At 51.1% G+C, this 24138-nt stretch overlaps 10 protein-coding genes across 10 annotated transcripts; 4 read left to right on the forward strand and 6 right to left on the reverse strand.

Annotated features, from left to right (window-relative positions):
* Positions 1–31: 31 nt before the first annotated feature.
* Positions 32–1390, reverse strand: NCS54_00357900 (Peptidase M20 domain-containing protein 2; the record flags this gene model as incomplete). The annotated part of the gene is made up of 1 exon (XM_053149142.1): positions 32–1390. The coding sequence occupies one exon, from the start codon at positions 1388–1390 to the stop codon at positions 32–34; it is 1359 nt and encodes a 452-aa protein (XP_053005117.1).
* A 2500-nt stretch (positions 1391–3890) lies between these two features.
* On the forward strand, positions 3891–4214 carry NCS54_00358000 (Hypothetical protein; the record flags this gene model as incomplete). Its single annotated transcript, XM_053149143.1, has 1 exon — positions 3891–4214. The coding sequence occupies exon 1, from the start codon at positions 3954–3956 to the stop codon at positions 4212–4214; it is 261 nt and encodes an 86-aa protein (XP_053005118.1). The 5' UTR covers positions 3891–3953.
* Positions 4215–4549: 335 nt separating this feature from the next.
* Positions 4550–5540, reverse strand: NCS54_00358100 (HET domain-containing protein; the record flags this gene model as incomplete). The annotated part of the gene is made up of 2 exons (XM_053149144.1): positions 4550–5176; positions 5277–5540. 2 exons carry the CDS (start codon positions 5538–5540, stop codon positions 4550–4552), a joined length of 891 nt encoding a protein of 296 aa, XP_053005119.1.
* A 195-nt stretch (positions 5541–5735) lies between these two features.
* On the reverse strand, positions 5736–6200 carry NCS54_00358200 (HET domain-containing protein; the record flags this gene model as incomplete). The annotated part of the gene is made up of 1 exon (XM_053149145.1): positions 5736–6200. One exon carries the CDS (start codon positions 6198–6200, stop codon positions 5736–5738), a length of 465 nt encoding a protein of 154 aa, XP_053005120.1.
* Positions 6201–7343: 1143 nt separating this feature from the next.
* Positions 7344–8035, forward strand: NCS54_00358300 (Hypothetical protein; the record flags this gene model as incomplete). Its single annotated transcript, XM_053149146.1, has 2 exons — positions 7344–7394; positions 7445–8035. 2 exons carry the CDS (start codon positions 7344–7346, stop codon positions 8033–8035), a joined length of 642 nt encoding a protein of 213 aa, XP_053005121.1.
* A 1788-nt stretch (positions 8036–9823) lies between these two features.
* Positions 9824–11437, reverse strand: NCS54_00358400 (HET domain-containing protein; the record flags this gene model as incomplete). Its single annotated transcript, XM_053149147.1, has 3 exons — positions 9824–10531; positions 10582–11028; positions 11075–11437. The coding sequence occupies 3 exons, from the start codon at positions 11435–11437 to the stop codon at positions 9824–9826; spliced, it is 1518 nt and encodes a 505-aa protein (XP_053005122.1).
* A 1558-nt stretch (positions 11438–12995) lies between these two features.
* On the forward strand, positions 12996–14600 carry NCS54_00358500 (HET domain-containing protein; the record flags this gene model as incomplete). Its single annotated transcript, XM_053149148.1, has 1 exon — positions 12996–14600. The coding sequence occupies one exon, from the start codon at positions 12996–12998 to the stop codon at positions 14598–14600; it is 1605 nt and encodes a 534-aa protein (XP_053005123.1).
* A 189-nt stretch (positions 14601–14789) lies between these two features.
* On the reverse strand, positions 14790–17255 carry NCS54_00358600 (Tyrosinase; the record flags this gene model as incomplete). Its single annotated transcript, XM_053149149.1, has 5 exons — positions 14790–15828; positions 15876–15973; positions 16033–16377; positions 16434–16793; positions 16845–17255. The coding sequence occupies 5 exons, from the start codon at positions 17253–17255 to the stop codon at positions 14790–14792; spliced, it is 2253 nt and encodes a 750-aa protein (XP_053005124.1).
* Positions 17256–18038: 783 nt separating this feature from the next.
* Positions 18039–19808, reverse strand: NCS54_00358700 (Hypothetical protein; the record flags this gene model as incomplete). The annotated part of the gene is made up of 1 exon (XM_053149150.1): positions 18039–19808. The coding sequence occupies one exon, from the start codon at positions 19806–19808 to the stop codon at positions 18039–18041; it is 1770 nt and encodes a 589-aa protein (XP_053005125.1).
* An 844-nt stretch (positions 19809–20652) lies between these two features.
* Positions 20653–21768, forward strand: NCS54_00358800 (MR-MLE domain-containing protein; the record flags this gene model as incomplete). The annotated part of the gene is made up of 1 exon (XM_053149151.1): positions 20653–21768. One exon carries the CDS (start codon positions 20653–20655, stop codon positions 21766–21768), a length of 1116 nt encoding a protein of 371 aa, XP_053005126.1.
* Between the last annotated feature and the right edge of the window lie 2370 nt (positions 21769–24138).

Genomic DNA, 24138 nt, shown 5'->3' on the forward strand with positions numbered 1-24138 from the left:
TACTCAGCGTCCTATACTTCTACCATTCCATTTAATAGTCGCGCCTCCTCAACTTAGAAGGCTTCGACTTCTTAAACTCGGCCTTAATCTCATCCAACAATCCATCCACCGTCAAAACATCCACAGCAACACCCGCAAGACTCTTGCCCACCATAAGCGCCTTCTCAAACGCAGGCTTGCTGATAGCTGCCTCTTCAAAATCCTCTGTGTGAGGTCCACCCTTAGGGACGGTACCGTTGGCAAAGGTGATCTGAAACTGGGGACTGATGGCGGGGAAGTCGTGGCTGATGTTTCCCTGGTCGGTTGAGCCTCCGGGCTGGCGAGTCTTGTCGATGTCAGCATCGGGCAAGTCACCGCCAAGCTCCTCGAACCATCGAGTGTACGAAGCTGCAAGACCATCGTTGTTGTTCATGTTGGCGTAGCCATATGGCCGCATAGTGAGGTTCAGCTTGGCTCCTGAACCGAGAGCACCGGCCTTGAAGCAGTTGACAACGCGATCAGTCAGTTCTTCAAGTTGCTCGTCATCAGCAGAGCGGATCTGATAGCTGGCCGATGACAGAGCCGGAATGACGTTGATGCGACTGCCTCCCGACTGGATGATGCCATGGACGCGGTCTGTAGGTCGCATCTCCTGTCGCAAGTAGGAGAGAGCGCTGTTGGCAAGCAGCAGACCGTCCTGCGCATTGATACCCTGCCAAGGAGCTGCCGCAGCATGGGACTCCTTGCCAATGAACTCGACATCGAAGCGATCGGTCGACATTGTAAGCATGTATGGTGTGTCGGCGCCATTGCCGGGATGCGAGATGAGGGAGATGTCGATCTTGGCATCCTTGAAAACGCCAGCCTCCAGCATCTTAACCTTCCCGCCCAGTGACTCCTCGGCTGGGGTACCGAATAGGATAACCTTGCCGGCTAGCTTCTCTTTGCGCATAATCTCGGCGGTTGCCAAAGCTCCAGAGAGTGATGCTGTAGCGATAAGGTTGTGACCACATGCATGGCCCAGTCCTTCAAGCGCGTCATATTCGGCGTTAAAGCTGACAACAGGACCATCTCCGCTGCCCTCGAAAACAGCCATGAAGGCAGTATCAATACCACCGACGGTATCATTCACGCTCCATCCCTTTTGCTTCTTCATGAAAGACGTCAAGAGCTTGTGCGCTTTGAACTCTTTGTAACCGAGCTCTGGGTTGTCGTGGATTTCCTTGTTGATGGACCACATGTCCTTTTCAATAGAATCGACATAGTCAGAGACAGCATCGAAGTATGGACTCGTCTCATTCTTCTTTTGGCGGGGCTGTAGAGAGTTCTGAGGGGCGGCCAGGGCTGGGGTGATTGACGCAAGCCCAACAGCAGCGACCAAGAGGCCCTTGGCTTGCTCAATGCGAACCATTTCGATGAATTCAGAAGCCCAGCCGATATAACAATTTCAACCAGAGAATCCTGGGGCGAGCAAGATGAGGCTACTTCGCGGTAATCTCTAGACGCTCAGTAACACAACCGCTGATGGGACTGTCGGCTTTATATAAAATTAGGAGTCATTCCCCTCCAATAACGAGCAATTATTCAATTCACTTATCAATAATGCGAGTCATGCATTCAGTCTCTTGATCATCTCGCCTTGGCAAACAGTTGACCGAACCCAAGGGAGCCAGAACTATACCCCGAGACCGCGCTCCCCTCACGATGGTTTATATCAACCTGCCTAATAAGGCATGTAAACATGTCGATGATATCAAACCACCGGCGCATTTCCATTGCCGAACATGCAAGCCGTCCGTTGACGAGGCCGGGGTAGCCCGTAGTGGGGTCTAACCCAAAGCCATGTTGGGGTTAGCGGTCATGGTTGTCCGGAGGGTGAGGTCACCTTATTGCTCTCGAAGAGGCCGGGGAAGGAGTTTATCGCTCATAAGCTCTCCACAAGCGTTGCATCTTGTATCGGGCTCGCTTCCGTGCTCGGGGCTTCCTCCGTTGAGTGGACCTCTGAAAGATAAGGAAGTGAGTGGAGAGGCAGAATCCGACAATCCTTCAACTACTCCGCGGGAGCAAGAGATCTCTCGGTCAAGCCTAATAGACTCAAGCTGACTCTCTATAATCTTTGTCTCCGACTTCGCTCTCTTCTGCATATAATCATCCACCCAAGCCCAGTTCCGCATGGCGTTCGCAATGTCTGGATAATCTTACCTCGAATAAGCTTGTATAGTGCAGGGATTAGGATCCTCGGGACGCCACCCTAGACGGCATGATCATCGCGCCGCGGAACGAACTACCCCTCCTCCTCCTCTATTACGCAGGATGCGGTAAAGTAGCAAACTCGCTGGTAAAATGTCTTTATCATCTAAACTTGACTGGGAGTCGATAGGTCAGCGGCGGGAGCTCGGGATTTAATAATCCCGAGCTTTCAAAGCTGAGCGGGAGAGAATTTTGCAAGATAATGTAATGGATTTTACTCAAATAGTTGATGTTAGAATGTTGCTTAAAACGATGATGATGCCTCCTAATCAGGGCTCATATCCGACACGGATTTTGCCTTCTGTACTAGGTTAGTCAAGCTTTCGAAATGCTCCTGAGCGCCCTGTAGCATCGTGGGACAAGTATCCAAAACTAATCATAATGCCATGGAATGTAGGGTAGGTGTGTGTTTTTCAAGCCACACAGGTACAATGTGGTAGCTGTATTAGTTAGAGAGGAGAAAAGAGTGATGACAGCGCTCTCGGTACTTCATCCCTCCAAGTGCAGGTGTTGTAGCAGATGAGATGCAGCTTGATCCACGACTTCCTGATTAAGAAACATCAAACGCGCGCGTAGGTACATGGAAAAAATATTTATAAGTACAAAATAAGCAGCTCTCATAGAGGTGAATAGCCTCCTGTAGCCAGGGGGGAATATTTTAAGATCTACTGGAGGTCCGTCTTGAGCATGACATACGCGCCGCATTTACGTGGTCATCATTTTATGCAAGAGATAACTCACAAGCAAATGTTTTATTCTCTACCTATTGGCAACACGACCTACTACAACTTCCAACAGGTATTATAGAGTTCCGGCGTGTGATGAAGGAATAGGGTTCATTAAATTCTTGTTCCCCGTTTGGATACCTTTATGAAGAGCCGTGAATCTGGTTATCCCTATAGCCTCTATGCAAATCGCCACCTGGTAATGGCCTTTCTCTTTCTAAACTAATGAGGGAAAAGTACGAGCACATAATGAGTAGTTGCGGAAACGACCAACAAGGTTTCGGCGGATTAGGCCGTTGAGGCCGTTTACCCGACAAGTGACGCCTATGATTGAAGAGAAACAACCTGAAGTGGCGTGAAGTGGACGCGCGTCACTCGTTAGTTCTGACAACGGGACTATGCGTGCCTGACGGGCTGGAAAAGACCTATGACGAAATAAAAGGGGGCGCTTGAACTCTGTATCAGTTGGACTCCAAGGTTCGATGCAACGCGGGGGAGGCCGCATGCCGACCAGCCGAAAGAGTTCGGCTTATTTTGACGACAGCTAACAATAGCAGCTGACTGAAGTCTACCGCTGTGTATGGTTTGTAGCTGGCAGGATCACTCTTGAGTAACCTTCTCATTCGCTGGACCGTATTGTAGCAACATTTGACGGCCTCCAACCTACGGTGCGCCGGTGGACAGGCAACGAGCTTGCCGAGTTACCGAATACTGTCTCGTATCCAAAAATGACGGCCGGGTCGTGCCTTTCTAGATGACCACCTGTAAGCTGTAAGCATAGCTGCCGACCAGCCGAGTTTGCCGGCTGCTGAGTGGCTACACCAACGCTGACTGCCGAGACGGAAACTGACTTTAGAATTGAAGGCAGTTGAGACGGGTATAAAGAGATGTGTTGTTCACGGCGATATCTATCTATTTCCCAAATCAACTCACTACTTCATTTGCCTTAACCAACTTACACAAACCAATAACAACAACGACGCTACAACAAACACCACCATGCTTCTCAACCGCTTCCTCCTCGGCGCCCTCGTTGCCGTTAACTCGGTCAGCGCCCTCCCCAACCCAGACGCCGACAACCAAGACGTCGAGGCACGAAGCATCATCCACCACTGCGGCTCCCACGCCTCCTGGAGCGGCTCCACCAAGTCCTGCGTCTGCCACGACAAGGGCAAGGTGTATCACCACAAGCACAAGAAGTGCCGCTGCCCCAAGGGAGAGAAGTGGCACCATGTCGAGCGCGAGTGCAAGAAGTCCTAAATCTCGCGCGCATGCCTGGCAATGTCGTCATTGGAGTATTTGGCTGTCTTCTGTTACCTCGTCATAACCCGCGAATCCATCTCGACGCATCAATACTTGCCCTCCTTCGACCTTCTCGTTATTTTATCGGCTGTAACACATGGGAATGTTGGATAGTGGACTCTGCACGTGGGAGTCTGGAGATGGACATTGGCAAACCTGGCTCTGTAAATACGTTGATGTAATTATCCCGCCACACATTCACGACAATCCCTCATATTGTTATCGAAATGGAGTTAAGATTATTTAACATCTCTACATATTATTGAGACGCTTACTGTCGTATATCATGCCTTTTATTTAAGTGTGACAGTCTCAATAGCCGTGGCCGACTTGGCTATAACCCCCCCATCCATTATGCCCTGGACGTATGCATCCCCGATGAACTCAAACTCCAAACCCCGATCGCTGCTTCTCCGTATGACATGTGGCACATTACCGCACAGAAACACCCAAGCCTTATCACCAATCTTTGCATCTGGAGGTCCAATGCCAAAGTACCCAGATTCTGTGATGAAGAATGCCTGACTTCTTGCCATATCCCGTGCACTGGAGGCAATGTTAGGGTCCCAGCCACCCCGGGCATAGTTCTGAACTCTCGCTACATCTTCTTGTGAAGCGCGATGGTTTGGTTCAGAGCCGTGGTAAACGAGGTCTCCAATCAAGACGCGACAGACGGCTTCCAGACATGCCATGGCTTTGTTACCAATATATGGCTCGTCTATCGATCGATCGCCTAGCCAATTGTAGAACACAGACGACCATAAGCTGATTGTTTGTAGAGTGTGCTCGTCGTATTCCTCAGAGTTGAGTTGTCGGTGGTCAAGAAGGTAATTGACAGATCCCAGCACCGCAATCTTGTCCACCTGCATACCCTGAAGAACCAGGCCGGTGCCCTCGGGCGTTATTTCAGGCTCAACGTACTTTCCACCTGCGCAGTTGAAATAATTATATCTCCAACAATGGCCAAAGTAACCCGTTGTCCTTTGTGACGGGTCGTCGGCGAATGTCCAGTCAAAGAACCCAGGATGGCAGCCCAGGAGTCATGCGAGGCTCGCCGCGACGACCGCACACCGGAAGCAAGCCTCGGTGATGGCGGATGAGGTCCAAAGTGACTCGAGTATACAACTCGGTCTCGGAGATGGTATAGTCGCAGAAGGGCACGCTCTTAAAGGGAAGCAACCCCATCAAAGCGTAGATTTTATCTAACGAATTCGTCGCATCGCGAGAACGCCAGCGATACAGCGGTCCGAGTATCGGCGCCGGGTCGTTGATCTGAAGGTCCATAATTGGGATACAAAACTCGTCGGATAATGGGCCAAGAGCAAAGCATTGTTCAAATCGTTGGCCCACGCCCGAGTCGATCCTGACAAGACCAACAGCGACCCTCTTCAAGATATCAAAGGATAGGGTGTGGCCTCCCCACATAAGGTCGGATTCCACTGGTAATTTTGCTTCTTGGATTGTCCAGATGCGTTGCCACTATTTGATGCCCTGCCATTTCGCCCATTGAGAGCCCATAAGTGCAAGGATGACTTCGCCGAGATCCCGAGGCGGCACCCCCTCGGCCGATGATCCGGCATTGGGCAAATCGGTGATCATTTCCGTCAAGCACTGGAAAACGAGGGCTACATGAGTCTCCGGGAAGCCTGTCTGCTCTTCTACCGGAAGCTCGCCGAGCCAGATCAGTCCGCGCGATGCCTTTCTGTAAATATCACGCATAACGCTGACTTGGGGAGACTTTTCGACGTCGTTGGTCTGGTCGATGCAGAGTTGGTCAATCCACACTGTCCTTGGTCTGTCGCGCAAACGTAGCCGCGAGAGTGCAAGGTAAAGACTTTCGGTAATGGTTCGGGGTGACCCATCGCAAGTGATTTGGCGAGTATTCGACTGATCGCCCCAAACGTATGATAGCGTCTCGTAACTCGGATCGCTCTTTAAGGGCATTGTACTAACATCGCATACAATCTCGTCCCCAGGTTTCCCCGGAAGAAGCCGTAAGAGAGCGATGTTGACATTTGAGAGGTCAAAAAGGTGTTAGCTCTCTGGACGAGCAGAGGAGGCAAGTAACGTACCTAGATTGTGAGAATCCATGGCGAATCCTGGCTTTATGGTTGAGCGACTGTTTACGCGCATTCGTCTAAATGGCGATAATTTTGAAGATGCGAGAACAAAAGAAAGCGCAGATTCATCTCGGGCACTACATCTTCTTTATGAGACTGAATGCAAACGCCAAACCAGTCTATTATTGCCGCCGACGTGATTGCGCCCGCGCTTTGATGCACCACCGTTCGCTAGCCCGCCGACTTGGCTGTGTTAGCGGTGTTCTCACAGACGTGTTTCTAATTTTCCCCGCGGCTGGGATTCCTTTAGTACTTTGGTCCAAGGCTGAGTTAATGCGGCCTCCGACTAATGATCCATAGCGTTTTGGGGGCCAAAGGTAGTGAAATAACTGCAAATGCGTCAGGCCACTATAGACATGATCAGTAGATATGCTAAGATATCACGTCCTCTGCTGTATGAATGGTGAGATGCATCCTAATACACCCTAGACTCTCGCATCCCACTCTCTCGCCGATTGTAGGGCTAAGCGCAAAAGACCCGACTGGGTTGAATTGCATACAATTGTCACACACAACCAAAACACTCACTGCCTTGCATCAAATTGGCGAGAACGGATCTCGGTCAATCTGTTTCGACTCAACTGACCCCCTTGACCCGCAAGTATTTGCAGAATGGATACTTCAGGTTTCTTCTACGAGGCTCGATCGTATTATTAAGCATCGCCTATTCTGGATATTATCCCACCGGCCTCAAACAGCGTGTTACGAAGGACGAAAAACCACTGGCTCGTCGCCGAGTTTTCATGCGAAATAATGGAGAATATGACGCAGAAACCCGCTCACACCGCCTTCTTCCCCTTTATGCATGACTCGGCACTCAGCAATTCATCAGCCCGTCCTCATCGGAGGGCTCGCCCTATAGAAAGGCTGCTCCCCCGACGGCCCGACGCCTTTCATTGAGGTACACCGACGACCCAGTTCCATCTACACCCAGCATTATCACCAACAGAGTCAACAATCCTTCACCATGGTTTTTGCCAAGATCTACACCTACCCTGGAAACTACCGGGTCCAGCGCGTGAGTAAAATCGACTCAATAGCAACATCAACAACTAACACCGCACCCAGGCCAAGGTCGCTGCTGAGCTCAATGGCCTCGAGGTCGTCGACGCCGAGGGCTTTAAGATGGGCGTGACCAACAAGGAGCCCGAGTTCCTCGCCAAGTTCCCCCAGGGAAAGGTCCCCGCCCTCGAGACCACCGATGGCTTCTGCCTCACCGAGAACATCGCCATCTGCCGGTTCATCGCCGAGAGCGGTCCCGCCGCCGACCAGCTCAACGGCGCTGACGTCCGCACAAAGGCCCGGATCAACGAGTGGGTTGCCTTTTGCGAGGCCCACATCGCTGTCCCCATGAACTTTGTCGCTGGCGTCACTGTTTACAAGTATATTCCCCAAGAGGAGGGTACTTTTAACCTGATGGTCTCTCAGTTTGAGAAGGGAGTCCAGCGGGTGGAGGCTGCTCTTGCGGGCGGCAAGGAGTACCTGGTCGGTGAGCAAGTCACCCTCGCCGATATCATGGTTTTCGGTGCCCTGTCCTTCGCTCTCAGCTTCCTGTTTGACGAGGAGAAGCGAAGCAAGGCGCCCGAGACTGTCCGATACCTCAAGGCGCTGTCTGAGCAGCCTGCTTTTAAGAACGCCTTTGGCGAGCTGAAGATTTGAGACTCGGGTCGAGCCATGAGGGCCATTATTATCGATGTAGCGGCCCCTACTCTCATAATAAGAGGGTCATAATAAAAAAGCGTTGTTTGACATTCTACCTGTATCGATCCTTCTATTGTGCTGTATCGTGAAGTGAAGGCCCGTGAAGTCTAGGGACTAATCATCCCTAGCCTTGGTGTGATCATTAAAACGTTAAAAGAAATCACTAGTTTTACTCTATCGAGCACAGGAGAGACATTGTAAGCAGAAAAGTCTGTTAGCTGATCTTGCTGAATCCGAATAAGCTCATCATGGCCATGATGTAATGAACGACAATAAATGTTAATCCCGAGACTCCTCCTTTCTCATTCAAAGATCCCATCAAATAATCAAGCCCGCGGCCGCAGATGATGGTAAACGAGGAATATCCCGATATTTTCCTACACTTGCTACATCTGCAGCTTCCTCATCAGAGAACACAGGGTTCCTTACTCTGCATTGAAATGAGCGCCAGCTTAAGAAATCAGCTCACACTTTGTCTTGTCCTCGCCACAGATATACTATACATTGTCAGCAAATATGCTATCAAACCCAAATCCAACGTAGAACCTTACCGAAAAGATGGACTCGGGACAGCTGTAAAGGTGGCATGGCCCTGTGATGCACTCCGGACACTCAATCTCTATCTGGAGAGTGGCATCGGCGCACATGGTCTCCTCGCAGGCGTTGGCAGCAGCGGCAGTGAGGGTAAAGAGAATGGCGTTAATGAACTTCATCGTGGATTTATAGGGAGACAAAAGACGTAGAATAGGGATGTTTGAGAAGGAGCTTGTGAGGTGTGTTTGTGCAAATGAGATGAGACCAGCAGGTGGGAATCAAGATGTTAAATAGATCTGCCCGTGAGCTAGACAGCCAGAATCGTCAATTTTTTAGTCTGAGACCAGTCACCAGAAATTACCTGCCCAATTTGACCAAACCAATGCCCCCACTGCCGCAGCTGATGTTGATCAAAACTCTCCATGTAAGCTTACCGCTCTCAAACAGACATGTATCTCCACAGTCCACTGCAGCGCGGCAACTGACCTGTCTCAGCCCATGCCTGCTCGTCCTTGAGGCCCCGTAGATTCTTGACTATAGCAAGGCTTAAAGTCGACTCCCCTATTCTGCTAAAAAGGTGGGCGAGACTAATGGTGTGAAGACGTGTTATTATCATGCAAAGCCATTTCAGAAATGCCGATACTGCCATCTCGTTTCATAATTTCATGGATAACATCCATTCTTACATTTAGGTGGCAATTCACTCAGCCATTTGGCAGATAGTGAGTATCCTTTATTCCCCTTGCGTCGCATTACGTGGACCACACTTGGCTGTCCTGCCTTGTGAATGATCAACATCTGTTCTAGCAACAAGGTGGATTCCACAGATCATAGTTGGATACAATTCCCCGAAGATGACCTTGAGCACTAATCTAAGATGACGATCAGGTGTCTCGTCACGGTAAGCAAAGAGCATTTCACAGTGATGTGGTCCCAAATCAAACCTCTGACGCCCGTCGGTGGCCACTACCACTGTTCCATAGAAGAAAACATGTGAGACAACAATGTCATATTGGGGTAGCACAACATCCTTTTGTATCTCGTGTTCGAGCTTGGCCCGAGACACTGCAAGCCATAAGCTGTCGACCTTCCTCATTCTTCTCTACCAGCCGCTTAGGAATGAGACGGGACGCATCCTGCGATGGCAACGTGACGCCCTGTGATCAAAATTTGAAGTATCATTGCGTTGCGTATCATAGGTTGATAAATGGCCTACTTTAGTGTGACAGTGGTATGCTCAGGACCAAAATCCATAAAGTCTTTGCCCTCGACTGCCAGCCTGCTCACTGTAATTACCGTCTGTCGTTCATAGACTTTTGGCCCTTCGTCTCCATGGAGAATCACCAGAAATACCTGCTGATTTTGGAGCCCATTCCTTAATGTTTCCTTCTTCACCCTTGCTGCGACCAAACATCTGTACTTCCCCGACGGAATGGTGTTGTTGTGCTTAAAGTTTCGCTCCGTGATACATCCAACTGCCGTATCACTCCCATGTACGACAAGCTCACTAAAAGGCTCGGTTCGAATGTCAAGCGTCGCCACCCAGCCCTCAAGAGTGACCTCTTTGCCATTGATTCCAATCATTCGTGGGACCAGGTCGACTTGGGCAGTCTCCTTGGCGATTAGACCGACCGGATAATGCACGCCTCCGCCCCAGCCCGCCCAACTCCAGCTTGGGAAGGAGGCTCGCCGCTTCGGCTTGACAGTGAAATCGTGTATCCAGGCAAGTGACTGGGGGAATTGCTTCAGTGGCATTCCCCACTCAAAGCCCTTTGGGTAAGCTGCCAAGCCGAACCGCGTAAGGGCGCCTTGGAAAGCATTCAGAGAGTCGTCATCGTTGGTCATATATCGGGGTGTGTAACTGGAAAGGATTGACTCAAAGATGGAATCGGCCCTGTCGAGAAAATCTTTGTTGTCGGCCTGCGTATATCGTTAGCTTCACCATCTTGAACCCCCTTGTGTTCACTTGCCTCAACAAATCCGGCCTTGACCTTGCCGCCTGATATGTGCGTCCATGTAAGGTCAGGCACCGAATCACATGCTTCAGAGTGATAGCTACAGCCCAGTGTCTCATTGCACTGCAGTTGGTACTGAGTCTCGGTGAGAAACAACTTTCGGGTGGAGAGTGCATCTTCCTGCCAGGTCCAGGCACGACTCTGCCAAACAGAGTTCTTGACCTCGGCCATGATTTGGGGCGGGACAGTCAAAATGGTGTATCCATCAATGACTTCCTCTGTAGAATGTACGCGAGGACGCGATACACCGGGAATGCCATAGTCAGATCGTGGACCAGCCACGGCAAAAATGGTAATGGTCGCGCAGTAGTAGATAAGATGCATCAGCCCGAGTTGCTTGGCCTTTTCAGCTGCTTGTTCCGGTGTTGGGTTCAAGCTCTGGTCGATGCATAGGGCGTCAACCTGCAACGGTTAGCGTGCAAATGGACGAGAATCTGGAATTTCATACCCATAGGTACTGTTTTCCCAAGCCCTTTGTCAAAGTGATGGCATCTTCAATCGTTTGAGGCAGAGTTCCTGCTTCCAAGGCGCCATCTTGAGGGTGAACACCACCCCAAACATAGCTGAGGGCTAGGTAGTCACATTGGTCTGGACAGTTGACAACCCTTCGAGTTGAGACATCGATCATGCGGGTAGCGAGCAGGCCTTTGTCGAATTTGGCCTGGCATGCTTCAGGATGATGATTTTGGCAGTGTTCCAAGCCCTTTCGAATATGATCAAAGTCAATCATCCCGTTGATCTTCCTCGCAGTATAAGTCTCTTCAGCCGGTGTTTGTTGGGTGGGTGCCAGAGCGATGGCTTCCCCAGTCATCATTGCTGTTCTGAGATTTTGGCCACTGGTGAAAAAGCTGCGTCCGGAAGGTCCCTCAACTTCCGGAGACAAGAGCCCGAGCCACACGGCGAACTTCTCTCTCCTACTCTCCGGAACAGTCTCCCAGTGGTCCTGCCGAATATACCACCGAAATGGCGTCAGGCTTAAAACGTCCATATCATGATCCGGTGGTGGCCGAGGAATCAGACGATAGATGAGCCGACACAGCGGACAGGTAGGAGTGACGACAAAAGCGGAGAGAAGCCCCAAGCGCAGCCTGTATTTCTCTTGGATCTCGAAATATCCGCTATGCTTTTCTCCCTGAAGGTCAGCTCGTTGACTCTGGTCCAGGGGCCTCGCTTCGTTGAAGGCTCTCAGGATGTCAAAGCCGGAACAGCGCTTGCAGAGAGAGCTGGGGCTTTGCTGGAGTTGCTCTAAAAGATCTTGATCTTTCCTAGTCCATGGGAGAGTCTTTTCCAGAGGACTGGCAGCGATGGTCGTGGTCGATTGTTCATTCTTAAGCGAGGGACATGGTTCATCTGTTGGCTCCAAAGAACGACAAAAGACGCAAAGTCTTTGGTTTAAAAGGTCCATTCTAGCCTAGCATGGTCAACATCATGTGTATAATACCATTATTGAATCACACTTACTGATTTAGCGAATGCTTGAAGTGGCCTGGGTAGTTGTATAGGCTCGTCTTCGAGTCAACATGACATGAATTCATCAGTCAAGATAAGTTCAAGTCCAATATGCGACCGTACGAGTCTGACAATAAGAATACAGCGTTACCCCGCAATCCTTCAAAGGAAGCTGGCGGCAGAGCGGCTGTGCTTCATATCTAATTGGGCAGTTCGAGTCTGGGCAGCTGACAATGGATCCCTGTGACACTGGTAGATAAGATGGCCCATTTATGCTAAAAGTGACTGTAGTGGATTAAAAGAATCATCAGACTCAAGGTCTCTGGCTCCGAGACAATCTTCCCTCACAACCCTATGAATAATCACCATGAGCTCACGCAGAAGGTTACGCCGCCGCACGGGCTGCCCCAACTGTGGGGATTTCGACTGGGACCAGCTTCAGAGCAACCCCTTCGACGTCTTCTTCAGTTACCCCGACAAAATAGCGCATACGGGTTCAGAAGGTTGCGCTACATGTGGCATCCTGCTAAGGGCATTGCAGCATTGCTACCCTTACGTATTTGACAAGCCTGAAGAGTATAGGCTCGCATTTCATGGTTTCGAAGGGCCGATGCGATGGGATTTGTTTCATCCAGGAGAAGACATTCGAGCTGTTTCAAGAACAAACAGGTTCATTGAACTATTCTCACGTCGAGGTAATCCCCATAAGTCATGTCAATATTCTACAAGGGAAGATGGAAGTTGACTCGTTCGCAGACGATTATTGCCCCTGGGACGAAGTTGGGGCTGCTGATCACTTCAATTTCGACCTCAAAAGTGCCATCCACCAAGCCCGCATATGGCTAGATAGCTGTCGCGACAACCATCCAAAATGTGCTGTTCAATATTCTGGAACTCTTCCTTCGCGAGTCGTTCGAATTATGCCTCAGAGTAACCCTGCCGACCCTCTCAATCCTCCCAAAGTAAAGCTCCATGAGACGACCCAGGGAGAAACAGGGCAATACATCACCCTAAGTCACTGCTGGGGCAAAAATCCCATCATCACAACAAAGACAACGAATATTGAACAGTATAAGAACGAAATTCCATGGGGTGAACTATCCAAGACGTTCCAGGAGGCCATCATATTTGCAGGTTTGATGGGTGTTGAAAGCATTTGGATTGATTCCTTGTGCATCATTCAGAACAGTGCTGAAGATTGGTCCGCGGAAGCTGTCAAGATGGCTTCATACTATTGCAACAGCGAGTTTACCATTGCCGCGACAGCCTCGACTGACGGAGCTGGGGGTCTGTATCACCCAACCCCCCTCGTTGAAACTGCTATCGAAATTGAGGGATTCGATCCCAAAACTCAGAGCGAGTTTCGTGTGGGAGCACGGAGACCCCTAGCTCATCTCCACGACGCTTTGGAGGATCGCACGAAAATCGTGGACCGATTTCCACTCTTATCAAGAGGCTGGGTGTATCAGGAACGAATCTTATCACGACGATTCCTCCACTTCGGACCAAGAGAAGTTCACTGGGAATGCCACGAGGAAGTTAATTGCCAATGCGGCGGTGGTAAAGCTGCTCTCGAGATGAATCCCTCCGGAGCTGAGACATCAAACCAGGCTCTCGCCATTACCGAAGGAAAACTCGCAGTCGACAAAATAATGTTTCTCTGGCTTGAGCAGATCGAGAACCTCACCAGTCTGAACTTCACTCATATTAGTGATCAGCTTCCGGCTCTCTCTGGAGTTGCGACTTTGATGAGACAGTCTCAGCAACCTGGGAGATATCTTGCTGGTCTCTGGGAAGAAGGGTTGCTCTTTTGGCTCTGCTGGGCGACTCAAAACTTTGGGCAGCCAAGGACATTGAAAGACACACCTTCATGGTCTTGGGCGTCTATCCAGGGTCATGTATCCTTTTCCTTCATCGAAGCGTACTTTATGAAAGGTCCTTGGGGTCAGGCTGGCCACGAGAACATGCTCCTGGTGAATGCAGCTGAAGTCAGCATGAAGCAATGTGTTCCTAGCAATCCCTCTCTTTCGGGCAAGCTTGAAGTGGCAGTGCTGGAGGTCAATGGGCTAGTTGCTCCGGTTACTCTGCATTGCAGGCAGGACCAAGATTCTGGTGAGGAGGTTTTCGGTTTCCGTCTCAACCGCCAACGCGCGGCAACTTCTGGTGAGTCAACATCAGATATTTGCTATCCCTTTCAGTGGGACATCACCAGCAGAGACTATCTAAGCAGTTTGGATGGTACACTTGCTTTAGTATTACATCTACTCAGTTACGAGAAGCTGGAAGCAGCTTATGAAGGTCCAGATTGGATGCGCTCATACTTGATAGTCAGGCCTGTTGATGAGACGGAAACGAAGTATGAGCGAGTAGGCATTCTTTGTACAGATGTCACAGGAGGGTTTCTCCCAAGTAAGGCCTGGATCGCCTTGGGGGAAAAACAAAAATCGGTACATGCAGCAGTTCGCGATGAGTTTCTGCAACACTTCAGAAAACTGGCTTCTCATCAGACACTAGACATCATTTAAGGTGTGCCAGATGAGAATCAGGAGTAGCGTTCTTAATGCAGATCCAAATTCAACTTGACTAAAAAACACTTTATTGTTCAATACATAGTATAACTCATGACAGGCATGGTCGTACCTCTGACTAGCAGACATACTAAAAAACTAAAAGACCTTCAATCCAGACGTGGCCGAGCGAACACGGCTCTCGGTCTAAAAAGTTCTAAAAGCAAGCTCACTCTCGTGCTCCTTACCCAGTACATCATCGTCGCTGGTCAGCCCACCAGGCTTGTTCTCCGTGGGAGCGTACTGGAGCTTGTAATTGGCATACTTGGGTGGCAGCACCTTCTTGGTCTTTGACAGGCCCTCATACTTGCCAGTTCCCCTGAGGACGGAGATGACAGTGTCGGGGAAGTCACTGGCCGGCCTCTCAGGCCCACCACCGATAGGCATGAATCGCCAATGCAAGTGGTTCTCCAGGTACGGGATGACATCGCGGCCTCGCACGGTGTCGAGGTGCTTGTAGTCCTCGTTGAGAGCCTGGGAGATGATGGGAATGGTGAGAGCCACCTGACCCCTCGACAGGACTTTGTTATCCCTCTGCGAACCGCAGTTGGCACAACCTCCAGGCTTGATGGAGGTCGAGGGAGTCATGCCAGCCAGGCAGTAGACCCGACCGACCAGGTTCTCTGGGTCACGGAATGTGCTTTCCCTATCCTTGTCGCGACCGCCGAGCCAGAACTCGATGGTGTAAGAAGAGCCATTGAGCGCGTAGCGATCATAGATGACGTTGATGATGTAGTCGTTCCAGGAGTGATACTTGGTGTTGTTTGGTCCAAAGAATGCTTCGTTCTCGATCCTCTCGTCCTCAAGAAGCTTTCTGTAGTACTCGCCCGTGCTGGTATAGGTGCTGTTGATCTTGGCCAGCAACTCAGCTCTGTAGACCTCCTCGTTGAGGGTCTCGTCTGAGAGAATGGCAATTGGGGCTGGGGTCAGGATGTCGTATGTATAACCAAGCTTTGTCCAGTCACGAACTCCCTTGGACGTCCAGAACCCTTTATCGGGCTCTCCATCGGGCTTGTCGGACTCGACATTGTGGAAGGGAAGAAGAGGATCGCAGGGCTCAGGGTCCGGGAGATTTGTTCTCGGATTCCCAGTCGGGTCGTTTTCCTTGGGGGGTGGTGGCTCCTTCGTGTCCCACCACTTGTCCCAGTTGAGGGCTTGCCACATGGACAGAAGGCGGTCGATGTTACTATAGTCATGTTAGAGATTTCCGTACATGCTAATCAAGCCACTTACCAATGGTGCAGCCAGAAGATGGGGTCAAAGGCGGCAACTGGCACGTCCGACATGTGTCCAAGGCCAGACTCCACAAGATCGCCACCGCCAGTCACATTCTACAAGAGTTAGCATCACAAGCAACAGACACATATAGGATAGTCAGAGTGGAGCTTACATGGACATTGTTGTGAATGTACTCCAGCGACAGGTACCCAGTGGTGAGGGTCCGAGCACTCTCCGCCCACCACTTGGTGCTCGAGAAGCTGCCCCAAGTGTCGTTGTACTCGGATGAGAACAGGCGGTTGATGGAGTCAGCCAGGGTGCCTGGGGGCTTGGACTTGAACTTGGGGTCCTTGTCAGGGTCTCCCTGCCTGTAGGGATTGTACCAGTTGGTCGTATCCGACATGGCGTTGAGGGTGAGGTTTGCTGTCTTGAAGTTGTTGACGCCCTGGAGACCTTCGTAGCCTCCACCTTCCTTATTACTAACGCCATAGCGACTGGTGCCACTACATTGGCCCCACTAAATTACCCAGTCAGTATCGTCATGTGAAGACCAAGCTGGAAGGGAGCACTTACAGGCAAAGGGGGGTGCTCTTTGTCAGTGGCATTGTCGTTGATCTTCCAGCGCTCCTTGCCAGGAGGCATCTGTCCAAAAGGAAGAGGCTGGTTGTTGGCATCCTTCTCAGGGTTTACGAATCCCGTCAAGGGATTCGGGTGAGTCGTATCTCCAGTGGGAGGGTAGATCTGGACACGATCCAGGATGCAAACATAGGGCAGACTAAAGGAGTTCTCATAACCTTCGTAGGTCTGTCTTTGGGCCCAATCCCAGTATGGGAGTCTCCAAGACTTTGCCGCGGCCATCCACTCGTCCTTTTGGTCTCCAGTGAGCTTCCAGTCATCTTCGATGACCTTCTGCATGTTTTCCCATATGAGTTGCTGGAGAAATGATTAGCAAATGAAGAGACCTTTAGAAAAATGGAGACTAACCTCATAGAGCAGCATGTAGGGCCTATGCCAGGTAGGGAACGCGATGGTGTTGTGATGGCAATATCCACCGTACGGGTTTGCACCATCAGGCTGCGACTCAGGAGGATCCCAGACAGGGTCCTTTGGCGGATCGGGTGCTCCATCCCAAGAAGTCTCGGGATAGCCATGGATACCAGCGACCTGAAAGTACGACAGTCGCTCATCAACAGACATGTTCTTGAATTTCTCCAAGCCCAAGATGAAGAGCGTCCATTGCTTCTTGGTGAGGGGGTCTTCAGACGGCCAAAGGCTGTTGATCTCACGACGGATGGGAGTGCCGGGGGCATAGGGGATCTTCTTGGTCTTGACCTTGACGTTATCAACCGGAATACCGGTGATGGCGTAGGTCTTGGGCAACTTAGACTCCGCCATGTTGAAGCACAGTTGGAGTTCCGAGGTAGGAAAGGGTTGGAGGATACTGTCTGAATTTGCGCTGACAGAGGTCGAGCAGCTGCTTTTATATCGTTTTCGAGAGTTTCGATAGCTGACGCGGCTCCGAGAGTCGGCATCTTCTCCCCAAGAATCGCTATGGCCTCAAAGACCAAGACCAGAACCCAAGACACTCAGCACCGCACTATGGCCACTCGTAGAGTCCATAGCTCAACCGATGTGGGAAACGTTAGCGATATTCGGCCAAATGTTTCACATTCTATCGGTCTAGGAGGTCTCCAGCCAGCCACCATTGGAACTAGAGCCGCTCTAGATTCAACCCCGCTCGGAGGATGAAAGCACAGTGGCCAAGCTAGCGGGCTGCGCATTTTCAGCTTCTGTTTCTAGTCCTGGTAGCGATGCGGTTCAGGCCCGTTCTAGAACTGGCTGACGAATGCCGCAGCGGCGTAGCCGCCACCACATGGTTCTCTCAGCAGATAGTCCCACCAGAATATAGGCGAACTACTGCACGGCCCGTCCCTTCAACCCCTGTCCCGCTGGGGCTGGTTCCAGTCGTGGCTCACCTGAGAGGATAAAACCGGATGGGTGGCTTCGGCGCATGCACGCATTGGGAAAAGCTATGGGGGCCAAGGACAATAGTTCGTCGTCACGTCAAGTCTCGACTGTCATATCACAATCCGTATCCTTCATTTTGTGATAATCTGATAAGCACCGAGTCCCACCACAGAAAGACAGATCTTTCTACGGATTTACGGATATCAATTCCTAGATACGTCTAGCCTTCTGCAGCCACGCAGGCGGGTCTCCAGTACTCCATCCAGACACAGCCGCCTCAGCACACATCTCTAAACTCCCAAAGCAGAATCTCCTACCAGTAAGCCCAGGTCCATAATGAATGTACTTTCCAGAATTGGTCATGATGACCTTTACAGGTTTTGGAATCACCGGCTCCTCTATTGAGCACCAACATGTATCCGTCAGGAACTGGACACCAAAGTCTTCAAGTTCCCCAACGTAGCCCGCCTGAGTGGCAAGCCCATGCTGGGCACGACCGCAAGTAACAATGACGGCCACGTCGTCGTGTTTTTTTCGCCCTCGGCAGAGATGCGCGAGCTGCTTGATCTCTTGAAATGAGAAATGCGGGTTCCCAAAGGAGATGAGGTCGACTTCCCGGGGTTTGGATCCATTATTGAACTCTTCCCAGCATGAGTCCAGGTCCTTCCAATCCAGGTCTATTCTTTCTCTTGGAACACCATCGGGACATACAGACTCGAAAGTAGGGGCCTCGGGGGTCTGATTGACCATGTGGAACATGGCCGCGCTCGAGGACGTCGCGAATGCAGCTGAAAACGCCTTGAAGTCATCTGTGGATGGCTTCATGTCCTCAAGCCCGGTGATGACGGGGATGCGACTGGATGCCCTGGCACCGATGGTGTAGCCTAGGATTGGCCAGAATGAGCTATCGGCGTCATCAACTGGTTGCACGTTGATCCATACAGAGGCCTGCCGATTCTCATCGAGATATACGCCGGCCTTGGGGGCACGTCCGGTCAATGCGATCAGAGCTTCCAACATGTTTGGGTTCTTCAATGTCCTCGCCCCTAGCACACTGTTGGCGTAGATGACGGCGTTGGACTCGCCCCAGGCGATAGCATCCCCCTGCTTTGGGGCACTTTCAAGCAGATAAGGGGCACATGTGAATGACACCTTGGCGCCCATATCCAGGAAAGCCTGAGTCAGTTCTTGACAGGTAGAACCGAGCTCCGCATCGATACCAAGGGCTTTCCAGCGCCGGTGGTCAATGGTGAGAGAGTTGAGAGTTGACGGAACCCGGAACTTGCCACCCCAATCACGAAGTCTTTGTCCAAAGGCGACACTTCCAGGGCCGTACCAGGCCCCGTCGACATGGGCCTGGCTGACGTCCATCATCTCTGGAGCATCCATCATATCTGCCATCCGAACGAGAATTTTCATCGAGACCATAGTCGCCTCACCGTGCTCTCCCTTGAGGATCTCCCGGTCGAAAGCGGACAACTGAAGGCCAAGACTCTGAATATCGAAACCAAGAGTGCGTTTGTGGTTATCGCTGCCTTCCAGCGGACCATTCGAAACTTGGCCTCCCTTGATGTGCACCATTTCTCCATCCCAACCCAGGAACTGTTGGAAATCATGAGGCTTTAGCGTAACCACGGGAGCCGTCTTGCCAAAAAGTTCCTCAACAACAATAACGCCAAGCGTAATGATCTCTTCGCGTCGCTGAAAAACGAGGGCCTTGGGACCCAAACCATTCAGGATAAGCTCCATCATGATGACGCTGCCGCCGCAAGATCCTCGTCCTCCGGGAATCGCCAGGATGGTATCCTTGAGAAGATGGCCGCTGAGGGGATGGAAGCGGTCGATGACTTCTCCCGTTTTGGGGTTGACGCCGCCCCAGAAACTCAGCTCGAGGTTCGCTGCCAAGAGCTTCCCTGAGGCGGTGCCGTCGACGTAGGGTGTCCCACGCAGGATTGTGCTGTTCTGTTCTTCTAGCCCCATGACTGCTTTAATAATGATGGTACTGGGGGAAGTTTATGGCGAAGAAAGGAGTGGTTAAGAGCCCTTCCCGAGTGTGAGAGAGTGAGGTGATGAGGAGAGTCACAGTTAAATCATAGGTGAATGACTTGCCTTTCGCTTGAGGTTGAATAAGACTTGGGCCATCGACGGTTTTTATTATAACCCGGAGATTCGTCTTTTCTCAGAAAGTCTCAACAATCCCGATGCCACAGAATCCCCGGTAAGTAATCATTGCCGCGGCGCTCGTGCAACTTCGGATCGGGTTACAATACCGATGACTCCACCAGCAGGCCTTGAGTAGCTCCAAGGCCGGTTAGCATTACCGTAGCGGCCACCAGGACTCTCCATAGAACGTCTCCGCAAATTCCAGCTTCCTATTAGGTTTCGTGTGGCTACGAATGGTCTCTAGTATAACCTGATGGTTTGAGGAATTGCTCTGTTCCGCGGCCCCTGCCCATTATCTCTCGGATACAGAGTCCGTCGAAAAACTCCACGTCGGATGCAAAATGCGTACGTCTTCTGTTCTACTTTTGACGCACCAGTGAGGATACAATATCAGATCATAGCCAGTATCACAGTCGATGTGCCTAGCCAACTACAGCTAAAAGTCAATCCGAAGTCACCGGAATCGAATACCGCCCAAGACAACCGGAAGTGGGATATACAGTCCTAAATGGGCAAAGTTATCCAGTGACTATGACCTGTTCAACAGCTGCACAGGGGAATGTCCAAGGTATAAAAAGGCTGTTAATGACCCGTCTTTGCTCAATCTACAACAGCACCATCTCTGTGGGCTCTTATTTCAAACCCCCAATACTCTTTAACTATGACTGAGCTTAAGATTGCCCGCATCGACGTCTTCCAAGTAGACCTGCCTTACTCGGGCGGTGTGTACCACCTCTCCGGTGGCCGCACTTACAAGAGCTTTGACGGCACCATCGTGCGTATCACCACCCAGAACGGAATCCAGGGCTGGGGCGAGAGTACTCCTTTCGGGTCCAACTTTATTGCCTCTCACGCCTTGGGCGTTAGGGCTGGCATCGCCGAGATTGCTCCTCATTTGATCGGCCTCGACCCAAGAAATGTGGACCGTATCAACGATGCGATGGACGCTGCACTGCTTGGCAATGAAACCGCCAAAGCGGCCATCGACGTCGCCTGCTGGGACGTGTTCGGAAAGTCAGTTGGGCTCCCTGTCTGTCAGCTTCTGGGCGGCAGTACACGTGATAAGCTGCCACTTCTGCTCTCTGTTCCTGTCGCCAACGCCGAGGACACGCGTCAGCTCGTGGCCGACGTACGCGCACAAGGATACAAGGGATTCTCTGTCAAGATTGGGCAAGACCCTGAGTCAGACGCTGAGAGAATCAAGGCAGCTCTAGCCGATAAGAAACGGGGTGAATACTTCACCATCGACGCCAACAGTGGATTAACCGTCGAGACTGCCTTGAGGACCCTACGACTGCTGCCAGAGGCACTGGACTTTGTCTTGGAGGCCCCTTGCGCCACTTGGAGGGAGATCATGTCTCTTCGCCGCCGGACCAGCATTCCATTTCTCATCGACGAGCTCTTGTTGAACGAGGCGGCGGCTTCACAGATTGTTGCCTCTGACGCGGGAGAAGCAATCAATCTCAAGGTCTCCAAGGTCGGCGGACTCACCCGATGCCGCCGAGTTCGCGACATCTGTCTGGCCTCGGGTATCACGATTTCCGTCCAGGAGACGTGTGGTTCGGATATCTCGTTCGCAGCCATCATCCATCTATCGCAGACCATCCCAAGCCGCATGCTCAGACCTATCCTTCACAGCAGCCAGATGGTTATACCCAAGACGGCCGATTGCGCTTTCGAGATTCATGACGGGTTTGTCGAGGCGCCGAACACGCCGGGGCTTGGGGTGACTCCTCGGTTGGATGTGCTTGGGGAACCAGTCGCGACCTACCAATAGATGTATCTTAAGACAAGGCTTCTTTACTCTAGGTTGATCAAATACTTGATGTTTTCCCTGACGCTGTTCCGTCGTCATTGTGGGTGCCCGATGAGTTGGAACGCTTTGGCCAACGATTGTCATCAAGCAGTGGTGGTGCATCCGATGGGAGTAGGTAGAACCTCAGCTTTTTTTTCTTCCTACGCCCCTATTCTTTCAGAGGCAAAGTGCTCGTGAGAATAGTGACTAGGTCGTGTAATTGATAGGTACTAACTATGTTATACCTACCTAGCTAACAACGTGAAACACCGTCACTTGTAGGGCTTCCATTCTGCCCTTTTCTAGGCCACTTTGTTCCGTATTTCTTTTTTGTTTGACCACCATTTGCTATAGACGTCGGCTGGAGTGAATTGCCTGTGAACTGGTTGTATTCCAAGCGCCCACCCTCCCCAAGACGCTGCAAACAAAACGGTGTGAGATAAAAGCCAGTCCAAACCCTGTAGCAAGGATAAAATAGTGCCGCTGGATCCCTTGGCGAAGCTTGGTGCGTTGAAAAAGACGGGGATATTGTCGAGATGTTTGAAAATAACAAAGAGGTTGAGAGTTATCCAAAAGTCAAGGGCCAGCCCCTGAACCCTGCCAGGTAGCCGCGAGATAAGAGATGAAGAGTCGTTCAACAGTCTTGGGGCATCCAAGATGACTCCGTTGAGATTCCAAAAGAAGATTGCCTTCTCATTATCGTCAGGCTCCGTCCTCTCAATCACCACCACTTCTCCATCGGGTCCTGCGCGCTGCCACTCGTGCCACACATAGCGTGCAACCTTGATCTCAGGCTTCTCATTTTCGGTTGCGCTGATGTATTGTATCGTACTCCCAAGCTGTACGCGAATCGTACCCTTGATGACTTTGAGGTACTCGTCGTGGGTTTCGTGCCAGTGCAGGCCGCTCGACCAGGTCGAGGGCTCTCGAAGCGTAATCTTTACCTGCCCGGTTGTTGATAGATCGTAAGTGACCGCATTTGGAAGGGGTCGCTCAATCACGGTTAGGATTTTATGGTCGCCCATCGTTTTGATGTTGTCTCGGTCTCAAGAGAAGAGGAATAAATGCCAACGGTACAATTTTATAGCTCCCCCGCGGTCGAAGTTTGGGGGATTTATAAGCTGACCGGCTAAGGCGATGACAAAGCTCCGAGCTGAGGATAAGCCGAGCGGTTATCATCATGACACGTATGCTAACTTATTAGTAGGGTATCCTAAGGCCAAACTCAAGTGATACACGAGCCAACGTGGGTCGTATTACTTACAGTCGAATCTCTAAACCCAAGGTTCATACCATCCAACCACTCAGAACCTCCCACCCTGCCTTGACGGCGAAAGGGAATGGTTCAGATGAGCTTTACTTCCTTGTTGAACTCTTCGAATCTGGTTCCCAATGCAATATTCCCTTCATCCTTATGTGCCCTCCCTGAAATGAGTCGTGTTGGGATTCCCATTGTTACTATCCCAACACGCTCATGGAAACTACCCTTCTGCCGCAACATGATCCCCATCAACTTCTCTTGATGCCGGCCCAGAATAAACACGCATAGTCGACTTGGACAACCGGGCTCCATATCATGCGCGTCATACTCAGCTTCAATTTCAACATGCCACTCTTCGCTTCGACACTTCTTCAGTCTCCGGTATTGCTGTCCGTAGCTCTCGTATGAAGTGACATCTAACCAGAACAAAGGGCCCCTGAGATGAAGGATGCGTTCCGATTCGTCCTTGAAACTAGTCAACACGGGTGCTGATACAAAGGCTTCAGGGTTTAAGCATCGAACGAGCGACTCGTCCAAAGAAGGAAAAGAGATCCCGAATTGTGCATCTGACGACGCCCACGACCAGGTCGGAAAGCTAGGTACCTTACCAGCAGTTGGCTCGTAAAAGTCTGTCCACTCCACCATCCACGCGAGTCCCGAGGTGATATTGTTGCGAAAGATCCCTGCAAAGTAACCACCTCTGTGAATGCTGAGGAGCCTGCAGGCAACTCCGTGAATGGCGGCAAGCCGATCAGTCTGATAGGTCAAGTTCATGTTGCTGTACCTGGTGACAAGTCTCAACCAGTCGTCTTTGACTTTGGTCAGCATAGCTGTGTCTGTGGTTGTGGGTTGTTCAAAGACATCGTGGCTACTTCCGTCGAGCCGTGTAGGCTTGTGGAGAGATGGCTCCAACAGTTCAGATCTACCAGGGGTCCCAGGGCACTCCCAGAGACAATCCTTTGTCCAGTGTAAGATCCGACAAGATAGAAGCCTCTCCTGCATACACCACCCTCGTTTCATGAGCGGAGCTTTGCGCATTACCTGGCTGGCGCTGAGATCCAACACCGGCAAATACCTATATGCATTCTTCT

The sequence above is a fragment of the Fusarium falciforme genome, chromosome 3, assembly GCF_026873545.1.
Source record: "Fusarium falciforme chromosome 3, complete sequence".
Classification (NCBI taxonomy): Eukaryota; Fungi; Ascomycota; class Sordariomycetes; order Hypocreales; family Nectriaceae; genus Fusarium; species Fusarium falciforme.